We start from the raw sequence: 14,396 nt of genomic DNA, 5'->3' as shown, positions 1-14,396 counted from the left end.
TCATCACTTGTTTTAATCTCAGATCAATCCAGGTTATCTTTGTGGCTTGTGGTTTAATCCCGATTGTTCGATCTGGACTCAGTCTAGATCATTTTTCCAGACTTACGATTTAATTTCAGTTGTTCAATCTTAACTCAATCTAGATGTCTTCCAAACTTGCAGTTCAATCATGGTCATTTGATCTCGACTCTGTCCAGGTCATCTTTTGACCATGGTTCAACCACAATCATTTAGCTTTAACCTTGACTTGATCTAGGTTGGATTTCCAGACTTGCAGTCCAATCTCAATCGTTTGATCTTGGTTCAGTTCAGATCATCTTTCCAGATATGTGATTTAATTTTGATCGTTTGATCTTAGTTCAGTTTAGATCGTATTTCCAAAATTATGATTTAATCTCAGTTGTTTGATTTTGGCTTGGTCCATATCATCTTTTTAGACTTGTGGTTCAATCCCAATCATTTGACCTCGACTTGTTCTAAGTCAGTTTTCTAGGCTTACGATTCAATCTCAATCGTTTGATTTCAATTTGGTCTAAATCTTTTTTTTTCTAAACTTACGGCTCAGTCCCGATCATTTTTGCTTAGTGATTTGACTCTTGTTTTTAGATTAGAACATAGTAGATGTCTAGATCTTTGCATCATCCCTGTTTAATAGGAATGTGCAAAAAAGAGCAGCTGCAAACACTCATCTATGTTCGTGGTTAATCAAGGTTGATTTTTATTATTACTATTACTATTATTATTTTTGTTATTATTATTATTATTTGTTATTATTGGTATTATTAATATCATATTATATTATTATATTATATTATTATATTACCATCATCATCATTATTATTTTATTGTTCTTCTTTCCTTTCTTTCCTAATCTACGTTTGAACAAGGATATTGAATTTCCTAACTCAGAGGGATCCAATTTGCTCGGTCAAAGATCATAATCTAAAATCAAATGAAAGGTTTTTAATTCAATTTAGACAAATCAGTTGAGACCTAGCCTAAAATCATGCTTGGACAGAATCAAATCGCAAGATTCAAACCTAGATTGGTTTTATCTAATCCTTAAAATTGCTACTGAGGATAGCCTATAAATTGGACACCATATGGTAGAATAAGGCATGATTGATTTTTGGATAAAAGGCTCTGTATTAAATTTCTAAGAAAATTTCTATGTTTAGTTTCTAGGTTTGAAGGTTCTGGATTTGTAGATTCTAGGTTTAGTTTGAAGTTTTTGGTTTAGGTTTGAAGTGCTGAAAGTTAGATTCGGGGAATTGAAGTTTAAGTTTTTAGAAGTTTCTAGAATTTTTAGAAAATTTTTGGAAAATCTAGGTTTTTTGGGTTGAATGTTTGAATTTTTTGTTGAGTCTTTCGACAAGCTTTGGATTTTCGGGTGGGATTCTAGTGATATTTTTTAGAAATCGATAGATTTTTCAATTTTCAATGGGCTATTTTTTATTTTCTAGAAATAAGGCAGAGGGATTTAAAGTTAGAAAGAGAAGGGGTCGACGTTTTGAAGGAAAAAACGAGGGACTTAGCTTTTATACTCACCTCAAATGATGTTGTTTCTACATATCCAGGATCTGTGTGAACCCGAGTAGGATCCACTCGTCACTTGTGGTTCGACCTAACCGATTGTAGGTTTTTTGTTCATTTTATTTTTATTTTTTGATTTTATTTTTTTTTATCATTTTATATTTTAAGTTTTTATCTCATTTTTATTTTTAACTTTTTTTTATTATTATTTATTTTATTCTACTAATTTTTTTATTTATTGAGCAATTTATTATTTATTAAATATTTTATAAAAGTTCATTTTATTATTTTTGAAAAAATAATATAAAAAAAAAGAAACAAAAAATTCTTTTAAAATAAATTCAGAAATCTCACCAAATTATTGGAGGATTTTCATGAATTTAAATTTTATAGAATCCATCTAACTATTAGAAAATTTCATAAGTCAGTTGTCAAAAGAAATATTTTTATCCTACCAAATTACTTGATGATTATTTCTTAAATTATGTCTTACCATACGATTGGAAGATTTAATGAACTTTCTCAAAAAAAATAATATTTTTATAAATAATTTTATAATAAAATCTTACTAAACTATTAGAGAATTTTACTAATTCTTTTTAATAAAATACATTAATAAATCTGACAATGAAGCCTCTTCAAGGTGGGACACTAGTCTCTATGAATACTCTTGAGGTGAGAAAATTATCATAAATTGCTACCAAATTAGGAGTAATTTTAAGATTAGCTTTCAGTATTAAATATTTTGGTAAATTATAAACATTTTTAACGCTTGGATAATTTGAAATCAAATTGGTATCATATTTTGATGGGTGCTGTGAGAATGCTATAACCTTCCTCACGTGTAACCGTACTCCCAAACCTAAAATCTAATTTTATGGATCAAATTTTACTATTTAAAGATACTTAAGTCAATCTTGGGACTTCTTTTTAAATGGGACAGATTCGATCAGATGGCCAATTACACCTTAACAAAAAAAATTGGTGGTGACTCCCTTAATCTATGTCTGATGGTAGGTCTATGAATCTATACATTATGATACACCTTTCAATATATATGTTTTATAGGAATTATGTTTTCTATTAACCTTTGGACCTATATTTTCTAATTATGCATTTCATGCTAAACTTCTAAAATATTATATAAACACAACATTCCTTTTTCAATTTCAATTATATCTATTTGGTATCTTCATTGGATAACTTATATTCCCAAAAAATACGAAGCTTAAAAAATTGCTCTTATTGTCTTCATCCATTTAACACTAGATTTCTGTGACAAAGCATAAGTCTCCATCTAGTAATTTTTTAATTCTAATCCTCCTTTCATCTCTTACCTCAACTAAGGATGTCAATCTTACTTATACTTAAAAAACTCTACTTTTTACTCGAACGATGAGGGGATAGGTATTACATTGTAGGGATAAGGATGGGGATTCATATTATTTTAAATTTTTATTAGGTATGGGGATGAGAATAGATAATATAACACCCTTTCTATATTCGTACCCGTACCCTGCATATATATATTTATATATATTTAGCAAATCAAATTTTATTAAATAATATAAATTATTATTTTAGATTAATTAGAATTAATATATTTTTATAGAAAAATGTTAATATATATTTATAAAAAATTATCTAAATATACAAAATAAAAATAAAAATAAATAAAAAATATATTTTTATTTTTATTTTTTTTAAGTTATGGATATGAGGATTATTCATACTTATTAAATACCTGTATGATGAAAATAAATTTAAAATATCCCTTAAATATGGGTATGAAAATATGTATATTATAAAAATCTAAGGATGAAAATGAAAAATATTCTTTCTCATATCCTACTCATTGATATCCTTACTGCAAGCCCCAAAAAAAGAAAGAAAATAATCTTTGAAAAATAGTTGGTATTTGATTTCATCTTCTATTCCATTCCATTGCCTTGGCTTGAGGAAACGTCCTAGAAATTTTCATATTTGATCCACTTTGCAGGACAGAAGAAGACGAAGACAAAGAAAAGTGTGAAGACAGATGAAAAAGTAAAGAGACTTATCTTGATTTAGGTATATATCCAAACGAAGTAGTGAGTGGAAAACTTGGAGTAGTAAGTTAACTTTCTGGGTTTATTATAATTAATAATAGTTTTAGTGATAATTCACCTATTTCAATAATTGACAAAAATATTTATCCAACTTTTTTCTTTTCCTGCAACTATTATCTATTGGAAGACCACATCTAAGAAAGAATACTATAGAATTACACATATTATCTCTCGCTTTTCTTTATACATGTCTTTGTTTATCTGTGAATTAAAAAATTATATTATAAGAATTTATATTTGATACATTATTAATATAATTTTTTAATTTTATAAATTAAATTAAAAAATTATTACATGTTTTATTTTTTTAATATACACTAAAAAGTGTGTTATTCTGCTAACATTATTTATGTAGTTTAAAAATTTTATTGATAATAAATTAGATAATTTTTTCTTGCATTATAAAGCATTCCAAAATTCACATAATCAATTTTAATATAAATACCTTTTTAGTCATTATGACAATTTTACATGCGCAAAAAGCTTATACCGTTAGTAACTGAATTTGAAATATATATACATATATATTTATATCAAAGTGCGATTGTAAAATGAAATGGACCTAAAATTTACAATGATTATAGTTAGTACCATTACTATTGGTAACATTCATCAACGTTTATCATGGAATTAGTCAATTAATTTTGTATTTAATTAGTCTTGACTTAGGCTTTCAATATTCTGGAGTCTCTACTTCCACCATGACAATTTACATCAATGTGAATTGTGATATACAATATAAAATTTCAGTTTGTGGCAATTCTCCGCAATGAAATTATTCATGCAGCAGTGAACCAAAAGGAAAGAGAAAAAAAAAAAAAAAGGGAAATGACGAAAAAGCCATTGACATTAAAATCATAGAGAGAGAGAGAGAGAGAGAGAGAGAGAGAGAGAGAGAGAGAGAGTGGTCTGGTCTGAGATCTGCTGGTTCGATGGCACCACCTATCAGTTTCCAACAACCTTTCCAGTCCGACTTGGTGCTTTCCTTTCTATACACTCAAGAAAATAGTATTCCTATAAAGCCTTTACTTGGTAGTTGACAGTCAACACTGAATGGAAGGAGAGTCAAGCCCAACTCTGTTGTGTAGTTATTGGTGGAGCCGCAATTTGTACAGTGTTTTCCCATGTATCTGATCGCGTTACGAAGGTCAAACCTCTTAAATAGCAACTGCTTGGTCTTCATTCTTCAAGTCGTAGTTGACACGTCCCCCTCCTTCCGGGCCCCAATCCAGTCGTCAATAAAGAACAAGGAAAACAAAGCAGGTGATCCACCAAATTTTTTTTAACGGCACAGGTATGTTGGGTTTTGCTTAATATATATTTTTTATCAGTTCAAACAAATTAATTTACTTCAAGGTTAATAAATTTATAAAAAAATATTTTTTACAGGTTTTCAACGAATTTAGACTTAGATAATAAAAAAAATACATTTATTTTGCCACTTAAATTAATCAACCATCCGATGGTATCCACCGGTATGTATTAAGCGTGGAATAAATATATTACTCGAAAAAACCTCTTCAAAAATAAACGAATCAAAGATGAATAGGTTTTAATATATTTATTACTTTCCTTAAATAATGAGTTTTAAAATATTGTTCTTGATCTTTTATTAAATATAATAAATAATTATAAATAAATAGAAATCAAATCTATTTGTAAATTATTTGTTGAATGCTTTTTTTGTTTATGCATAAGTGTAAACAAATTGAATATACACGATTTTTTTTTATATTATTGATTTAATCATTTAATTAACGGATCCAAAATATTATTTTTAATTGTTTATTAAATTTAATAAATAAATATGAACAATTAAAAATAAAATATATTTATGAATTACTTATTAAATGTTTTGTTCTTTTATAACCCTACTCACTCAACTTGAATATAATTATAATCTAGTTGAATTCGAATTAAGAGCAGCTCGAAGAGTCTAGCAAAATTGAGTTTAAAGTGTTTTTATGATATATGCAACTTAAGTAACTCGTAATTTTTTTAATACTATACATTTTAATTTTTTTATATTTATATTTTATATAAATAGCTTTTTAATTTATTATAAAATATTTATATGTAAAAATTAGTGATGACAACGAGTTGAGTTAAGATGAATTTTTACTCACTCTGACTTTGACCCAATATCATAAAATATATATTTGCTTTCGACTCAAGGTTAAATTATTTTAAATCGTGAGTTTTAAAATATTGTTCTTGATCTTTTGTTAAATTTAATAAATAAATAGAAATCGAAACTATTTATGAATTATTTGTTGAATGTTTTATTTGTTTACAGTCACGTGTAAACAAATTGAATATGCATGAATTTTTCTTTTATATTCATGATATTTTTGTTTAATTAATGAATATTTAATGCTATTCTTAATTATTTGTTAAGTTTAATAAATGAATATAAACGATTAGAAACTAAATATATTCACAAATTATTTATCGAATGTTTTGTTCTTTTACAACCCTACTCACTCAACTCGTATATAATTAAAATCTAGTTGAATTCGAATTGAGAGCAGTTTAAAGAGTCAAGCAAAACTGAATTTAAATTGTTTTTATGATATATGTAACTTAAGTAATTTGTGATTTTTTTAATCCTATGTGTTTTAATTTTTTTTATATTATATATTTTATATAAACAACTTTTAATTTATTATAAATATTTATGAATAAAAATTAGCATTTTAATTCAAATTGAGAACAGCTCAAAGGGTCAAGCAAAACTGAGTTTAAATTGAGGCAAGTTTTTACTCGCTGTGACTTTGCCCAATTTCATAAATAATATACTCGACTCCATCTTGAGATTAAAATATTATTTTTTATACTTGATCTGCCTATATATAAAATCATAATCGACTCGACTTAAAATAATTTAATAATTTTAATTTAGTATAATATTCATAAAAATATTATTTTTTAATATAAATTTAATTATACATAAATATAATTTTTTTTATTAAGTTAATATCTTAAATTAAATTACTAAATAATAATTTTATTAATATAATACATATATAATATAAAATTAAATAAATAATAAAACATATTTTATATATCCTAGGTAGGAGTAGATTTATCTAAAACCTCACTTAGAGCTGAACCTAATTTGATTTTTAAAAAAATTTTACTTGAAGCTCAATTTTTAAAATAATCGAGTCAAAACCCGATGAATTTAGATATATTCACCATCTTTAATAAAAATGCATGGTAATCCAAGCTGAAGTTTAGACTAAATCAAACTTGTATTTTACTTAATTAGGAGCCTAATTAATTTAATGCAAATTAGTTAATTTTTTTCTCAAAACGAGTATAAAGTAAAAATTTTAAAATTGAACGAGTTAAATTTAAATTGCAAGTTATGAGTTAAAATTGATCTTGATACTATGTTGATTAGAGTAGACTCGACTACACTTGAACTTAATAGAAAGTCAACATTAACCTATATCAAATGGATATATTTTGACACCTCTATGGTACGGGCCGTTAAGGCCAGAAAGTGCTACCCCCAATTTACCCTTGTTCTTCCAACTTATTTTGCTGGTGGAGCAAATCGTTAACGCAATCCACGCATCACGTGACAAATTTCAAAAGATCTAATCATTAATTATAAACAAATGTCTTCAAATCATCAGAAAAAAAAAAAAAAAAAAAAAACCATGTACATGACATAATTCTCTACATTTACAATTCAAAATATTATACACAAACATAACAATAATTGATTAATTTAAGATAAAATAGCTTTGTGTATTCTGGATTCAATTTCTTATATAAATATTTAAATTTAATAAATGATTAAATTTCAAAGTATAGTTTAGTTTTCAAGCTATTTCATATTATAGTTGGGTTGATTGTAAGTGTGCAAAATTATTTTTTTATATAAAATCTTTGTCTAAATTTGATCTCATGAGTCAAGTAACATAAATTCAATTCGTTGAAATGACCAAAATATGAAAAAAAATTTAAAATTAAAGATAAACATTTTTTCTCATTTAAAAACTATCCATTCCTAGTTTACATATTATTTTTTTAAAGACAAATTTTTTATCTACACATTATATATATATATATATATTTGTCACATAATAGGTGTATCTAAGTCTAATGCATATAGTATATATAAAAATATTAAACTCACAATCCAATATTACTGATATTATGCAGAATTATAAAATTGCCTTAAATTAGTACTATAACTCAGCATATATAAAAAAAAATTTTAAAATTTCTCAATATTAATATTGAGTGAATTCTAAATCTAGAGATGGCAATTGGATGGATTAGATCAATTTTGAGTTGGATCACGTTATTTCCAGTTGTTTCCTGTTTGGAGTCATTAGGGATTCAAATCTTCATGTTTGACACTTATGTTACTCAGGTTAAGGCTATCAAATTTGGATAATTTTCAGATTTATATTACTGAATTTTCAAGATAAATAAATTTAATTTTGAGTCGATTTGGATTAATCTTTCAAAGTATTTAAAATTGAATCATCTTAAATTCAAATTAATTAAAATTAAAATTATTTAAGATTTATTTGTTGATGTTTTCTTTAAATCGAGTTATACTGAGTTCAAATTCTAAAGATTTTTTCAAAGTTGGAGTTAGCTTTGTTATTTACGGTTATAATAATATAAATAAACAACTTGATATATAAATTATATATAAAAAAAAAAAAAACTTTTGACATTTCTTGGAAGTTCCAAAAATAAAAAATGCACGCATAAAAAATGGAATAGACCTTGTCCGCAAAAGGACAGACTTTGATAGGATGAGAATCTAATCAAAATCAAGAAATCTGCAGTTTCCAGGAAACGGCAGAAAAGCAAAAAGGAGCAGATAGGCACGTGCAAATACTATGTTAAAGAGCATATAATTCTAAAAAGGCGGCTGAGTTGGGCCTACCCCCGCATGATATCCCCAATGCTGATCATGTTGATGAGTGACTGCTGACGTAACATAAATGACGACGCCTGCGTGTTCTCATTTTTCCCTCTTTTCCTTCCATCATCCATCGTAATCCTCTATTACTCGCTTACTGAAGTTTCGGGTTTTCCACTTCTTTTTCAGTCCTTTTATTTATTAGCCACAACCGTTTGTGGGTATATAAACCAACATAAGACAGCTTATTCGGCTACACCAATGGATCTTCAAATGGAATACTTAGTTCATAATTTGGGTATGAATAAGGGAATGAAGAGGTCTCGTTGTTCTTCAGCTAAGGTTGAGAGGAAGATCATTGAGAAGAACAGGAGAAATCATACGAAGAATTTGTTCTCCATACTCAATTCTCTACTTCCCCATCATGATTCTAAGGTATGTTTTTCTTTCTTCATAACATTAATAATTTGCCGGGGCTCAAAATTTTGTCAGAATTGATCTTAAAGGAGTTCAGTTTTCATTTCATTGTGGATGCTAATTGCAGGAGCCATTATCACTACCTGATCAAATAGATGAAGCTGTGAATTACATAAAGTGCCTACAAACAAGGTTGAAGGAATCCAGCGAGAAAAAGGAAAGTCTAATGGGAAGAAGGAGATCTTATAGATGTATTGCAGCGGAAACCATGGCCAGCTTGAGATCTCCTGAAATTAGGATTAACGAAAAGGGTTCTGCTATGGAGGTGGTTATGATGACAGGGCCAGACGGTCAGTTCATGTTTTATGAGATCATCCGCATACTTCATGAAGAAGGAGCAGAAGTACTACACGCCAATTTCTCGGTTGTTGGGAATACAGTTTTCCACGTTGTTCATGCTGAGGTAATTAACCACTGCTCTCCAATTTCGATTCCAGTTCTTTTTTAATTATTTTTCACCCGAAGAGAAAAATTGAAAGTCGTGAAATGTTGAATTTCTTTGGTCGACGCAGATTGGAGAATTTGGTGCAGCAAAAATATTAAAGGAGAAACTAAACAAGTTTGTGAATGGATCCAGCAGCGAACAGGAGCTTCGACAAGAGCTATGGGACGATGAAATCCATCCTGATATGTGGGATTTCCCAATCATGTGATTCAAGGACCGTAGGAGTGAATTAGATAGGAAGAGCAGCCTTGATGTTTTCCAAAGCTGCATAGCTAGCTAGCTAGGCTGCCTGCTGGTGCATCAGAATTTTCTTCCTGTCTGTGTACTAGAGATCGTGAACCTTACAGTGGATGTAATGATATTGCCTTAGTGCCCTTTATCACTTGATATAATTAATATTGTTCTTTTGTCAGCCATTTCTCCATTAATGGAGCTCATAACCATTTAATTAAGGGGCTTTTCAAATTTTCGAAGTGTTTCTAGAGAGTAAGAGGAAAATTTTAAGAAATTTATTCTATGCTTTTTTTAAAAAAAAAATTTCATCTTTTTGGTATATCAACAATTAATGTTAATCATGTGTCTAATTGTTATATGTTTCAAAATTTTAAATTAAAAAAAGAATAAATATAATTTTAAAAACAAGGTTGGTGAAATGGTTGGGAACGTGGGATATAATTAAATAATTTAAGCTCCTTTTGGTTTGAAAAATTCCTAAATCTAAGCTGGATTTTGCAGCTTAGTATTATAGTGATCGATTAGGTTGAGTTCAATATAATATTTTGAATGAGAGATTCAGATATTGATCGAGTCTTTTTATGTAGTTATGAAGATACTGAAATTGCAGAAGGTTGCATAGAAGATGCAATGCCCATACTAGACATGGATCAGATGATAGCAGCAGAAAACAGAAATAAAATGTAGAAATTTGAGAAGAAAAGAAAGGGACAGATTCTCGAAGATAAGAGGCAAGAGATCCAAAAGTAGAACCAAGAAGATCACTCAAGCTCTCCTAATTTAATGCCAGGTTCCTCTCCGGGGGTATCATATGTTTGTAATGCTGATGATTATTGGTTTTATTAATGAAAGCTATTTTGCAACTGTAAAGAAGTTCTTTAAATTGTAAAACATGCATTGAATAGGATAGGAAATACATTTTTGAACTAAGTACAATTGACAATGACAAAGAAAAGCAAACATTCTAATCGGATTATTGTTTAAGTCGTTTTGTACTTCTCTTTGTGGTATAGGTTGATCTTTAAGTTATTTTGGTGAAGATACAATCTCTTGTGCCCTTTTTTGTTCACTTCCAATTGGAAACAAAATGATTGCTCATACGACGGTTGTCATGATATGGGTTTAGGAGAAAGTGTTTCTTTAGACTCGGTGTCCCATCATCAGCAATAAACAGTTTTTTCATCTTCACGAATATAAGAACTCACTCCTATAGTTTGTCCTTCTTCTTTCACTTCCTTATCCAGAAATATTGTTACATAATTTTTTCCACCTTAATGCTTCTTTTTTTTTTTTCCCACCATTATCTTCTTTCTTATAAGAGAACTCTTCCCATTTTAGAAGTGAAACACTTATAGGTTCAACAATAGTCGATTCTCCATTTTCCATTGGATCTTTAAAGAAAGATGCCTTAGCATAGTTCACTTCATTTTGCTCAAATGATGCCTCAATAGCTAGAATGAAGATTTCCTTCCCCTTTTAGTGACCTTTAATATACTGATGACATAAGGACGAGATAATGTTGTGGATGTGCAAGAACTTTCTTCCTTTGAGAACATGATAAGCTACATTAGCATCAATCACATGAAAACAACTGTGATCTTGACTCGACTTTATTTCAAAGTTCACTTTTACTTGTTTCAATGTTAAAATCTCCTTATTATCAAAGGAAGTGATAGTCATAGGACGACATAGACTTTTCAAGTTAATGTTCATTGCCTTCGACGTGAACAAAGGCATGAGTATCATAGAAGATCCATCTTCAATGAATATGTTCTTTTGATAGGATATCCATTGATAATACTCTCTAAATAAAGAGGCTTGTTGTGATAAGGATCAAAAGTACACATATCTACTTTTGTGAAGACTATGGTATTCTCAGATTCACATTGCCATTTTTCTTATAGATCATCTTACCATATTACACTTTTCATATCATTGTTCCACTCTCTTAACTAGTGCGACAGGTGCATCATTTCTTGATTCATCTTTAAGCCTTAGTTGATCTAATAAATGCATGAAAATTGGAGTTTTTGTATGTGAATCTATAATAAAGGAAGGAACTATGCTAGTTGCTTGCACATCTTCAAATTAAGTGGCTGAAGGAGAAGAATCTTCATGATGAGCATGAACAATTGTATTTACATTCTTTAGGGATTTCAATGAGCTAGGAATGGATTGTTCTCAATTAACACTTCTCTTGTATGTACTCTTCGATGAAATACCCTATAAAGGTTCCTATAATTAACAAATGGGTGGCTAATTGTTTGATGTAATCACAATAACTTAGCTCGGATTTTTCTTCTGATGTCATGGAACATAAAGTAGTTTACATTTCTATATGTGATCCATTCTTAGAAAAATGCTTTCCCTATGTCTATTGGAACTGAGAATGCTAAAGAGTTAACACCATCATACTGTCTTATTCTTGGATTGCCCTTTTTAAAGCTTATATTAGAATGAGGAGGTTCTCTTTTTCTCATCCCCATCCTTGATTTACATTCACTATAAGAGTATTCCTTTTAGTGAAGTGATTAATTTCTCTTAACCTAAGAATTATATAATTGGTTCTTCTTGCAACCTCAACCAAAATAGCAAACATTGAAAGAGATAAATTCTCTAAATACACGATATATTTATCAAACATTCCTTTGATATACATTTTCACCAACTTTTTCTAATTGTGAGAATCTTAGATGTCAAACATTCTTTCCTAAAGTGTTGGATGTAATCCATGAGATCTTCACACAACTTTTGATGTTCTCTTCCAAGTTAATAAGAGTAACTTTTTCTTAGGTAAAAAAGAGCTTTTCTTCAAAGATCGTACACATATGACTTTAAGATTTGACAATACTAAGAGTAAGCTTGACATACCAAGCACATGCCTTTTTATACAGAGATGGGGAATTCTTTCAACTTAAAATCATCATCTAATTCAGCTATTCCAAGAGTTTCCACAAATTCATGACATGCTTATTGGGTATCCCTAATCTTGCCATTGAATTGCTTGAACTTAGGACTAGTGTTGTCCTTGAGATATGTTTAGAAGCCATATTAGCGAGATAAGATAATTTGAGATCAAACTAAAAAATCCAACTCTTGTTCTTCTTTTGAAGCAACTTCTAAAGCACTTCTTTTTGACAAAGCCTTGAGTCATGGTCAAAGAAAAAGTCAAGGTAGAAGTACCAACAACTAAGATGTTGTTCACACCAAGATTTTCATTAAAATAAAAATTAGGCGCATATGATATGTTTTCTCCATTGCCATTTATGGGATAGATAGCTCGATTGAAAATATTCTCATTCCTATTAGTAATAAGTTGGACTTAAGAGGTTATGGCACTGGAAGATGTAAGCTAGGAGATAGTTTCTTCCAATTTTTGCATTCTTTCTTAGGAAGTTTGAATCATCTTCATTCGCTTTTGGATATTGGCAGGGGCCTGAGTATTTTGATTTACAGTAGAATCCTCATATTTTCAATGAAATAAAAGTAGAGAATTTTAACTCAATGCAATCATTCTTCTTTAATAAAGTCATCAAAATATAAAATAAGTTTTTTAATAAGGAGAAAAAGTGTTAAAACAAGTAAAATAGAATGTTTGGGAGATAACGAAAAGGTGGATTAAAGCAGATCTTAAAGTATTGAGTGCAATAGTAAGTGGTGGTAGACAATAAAGTTAGGTTGAGTAAAAAGTATAATAAAGTTGAAAAAAAAACTAGGAAAAAAAGAATTATAGAGAGAAATCAGAGAAGAAGTTGAGAAAATTTGCCAAAAATCCCTTAATAAGTGGTGGGAGCTCATAATGAGTTTATATTTAATATGCTATTAAAGCATATATTATATAAACTATCAATGAAGCATATGATGCCACCTCATAATGAGAATTTTTTTTAATCAAGTTTTTGTGTATTTATTTAAAGGGCTACAAAATATATTTTTACCAAATCTATATACGATTTTTACTAAAATTTTAAATAATATCTTTTTTATATTGTTTTCATATCATTTCATCTTATTGTGTTTACAATTGTCAAATCTACTTGAACGTCGAACATGTATGGTATTTTTTTTTGTTTGAACAAATAATTTAACAAAATCTTGTCTTTGATTGTACAAAAAACATTTCATGTTTTGCTCAACTATGCTTTTCTTGATTATGCTAATAAGAGATGAAGTTGTTAACTACCTCTAACATGTATGTTAAGAAACCGATAGCTTGGATGATTTTAAAAATGATCACCAAAATAAGAAGTTACTACCAATATTTTTTTTGTTAGGTGCGATTGGTTATAAAAAAAATTTATCATTTTAATAAAACCTTAACAACTAGTTTCAAGTTTATCAAAAAAATAATTTTGGTCTTTGAAATTAAAGATGGATTTGGGAATTTGATAATATGTAAGGAAAGATTGACACATCATAGCACTTATTTTAAAGACAGTACCAATTAATCATATGTTATCTTTTAGCATTGATAAAATATTGTCTTAATTTTAATAGTTAAAATAATTCATTTTTATTTATTTTTTGCAAAATTCTTTTTATTGTTTTTAAATCATTTTGTTTACGAACAAACTGAAAATCTCTGGTTTCAAAAAAATTTTCAAATTCCCTAATATTTAGGTGAAATTTCAAAAAATATTTCTCTACTTGAAAATTTTCTTGATAATTCTTAAAATTTAACATAAAATTCCCTCATAAAAAATAA

The 14,396-nt window shown here is 28.4% G+C and overlaps 1 protein-coding gene across 2 annotated transcripts; it reads left to right on the top strand.

Annotated features, from left to right (window-relative positions):
- Window positions 1–8,773: 8,773 nt before the first annotated feature.
- Window positions 8,774–10,675, top strand: LOC111309312 (transcription factor bHLH162-like). Of its 2 annotated transcripts, XR_002692443.2 has the most exons (4): window positions 8,774–8,970; window positions 9,080–9,415; window positions 9,525–9,809; window positions 10,279–10,675. XR_002692443.2 is itself a non-coding variant. In XM_022908371.2 (3 exons), the coding sequence occupies exons 1-3, from the start codon at window positions 8,797–8,799 to the stop codon at window positions 9,663–9,665; spliced, it is 651 nt and encodes a 216-aa protein (XP_022764106.1). In that variant the 5' UTR covers window positions 8,774–8,796; the 3' UTR covers window positions 9,666–9,869. The 2 variants fall into 2 exon arrangements, 1 of the variants encoding a protein (XP_022764106.1); XM_022908371.2 differs by lacking the exon at window positions 10,279–10,675 and having other exon boundaries at window positions 9,525–9,869.
- Window positions 10,676–14,396: the final 3,721 nt, after the last annotated feature.

The sequence above is a fragment of the Durio zibethinus genome, chromosome 2 (genome assembly GCF_047325235.1).
Source record: "Durio zibethinus cultivar Kanyao isolate XHJ-2024 chromosome 2, ASM4732523v1, whole genome shotgun sequence".
Classification (NCBI taxonomy): Eukaryota; Viridiplantae; Streptophyta; class Magnoliopsida; order Malvales; family Malvaceae; genus Durio; species Durio zibethinus.
This window is presented reverse-complemented; position numbering and strand designations above follow the sequence as displayed.

What these genes read in the sequence shown, in the direction of transcription:
- LOC111309312 (XM_022908371.2), top strand. Translation starts at nt 8,797, where the DNA reads ATGGATCTTCAAATGGAATACTTAGTTCATAATTTGGGTATGAATAAG. An exon ending in TTCCCCATCATGATTCTAAG is followed by an intron (nt 8,971 to 9,079) that starts GTATGTTTTTCT and finishes TGCTAATTGCAG; the next exon opens with GAGCCATTATCACTACCTGA. An exon ending in TCCACGTTGTTCATGCTGAG is followed by an intron (nt 9,416 to 9,524) that starts GTAATTAACCAC and finishes TGGTCGACGCAG; the next exon opens with ATTGGAGAATTTGGTGCAGC.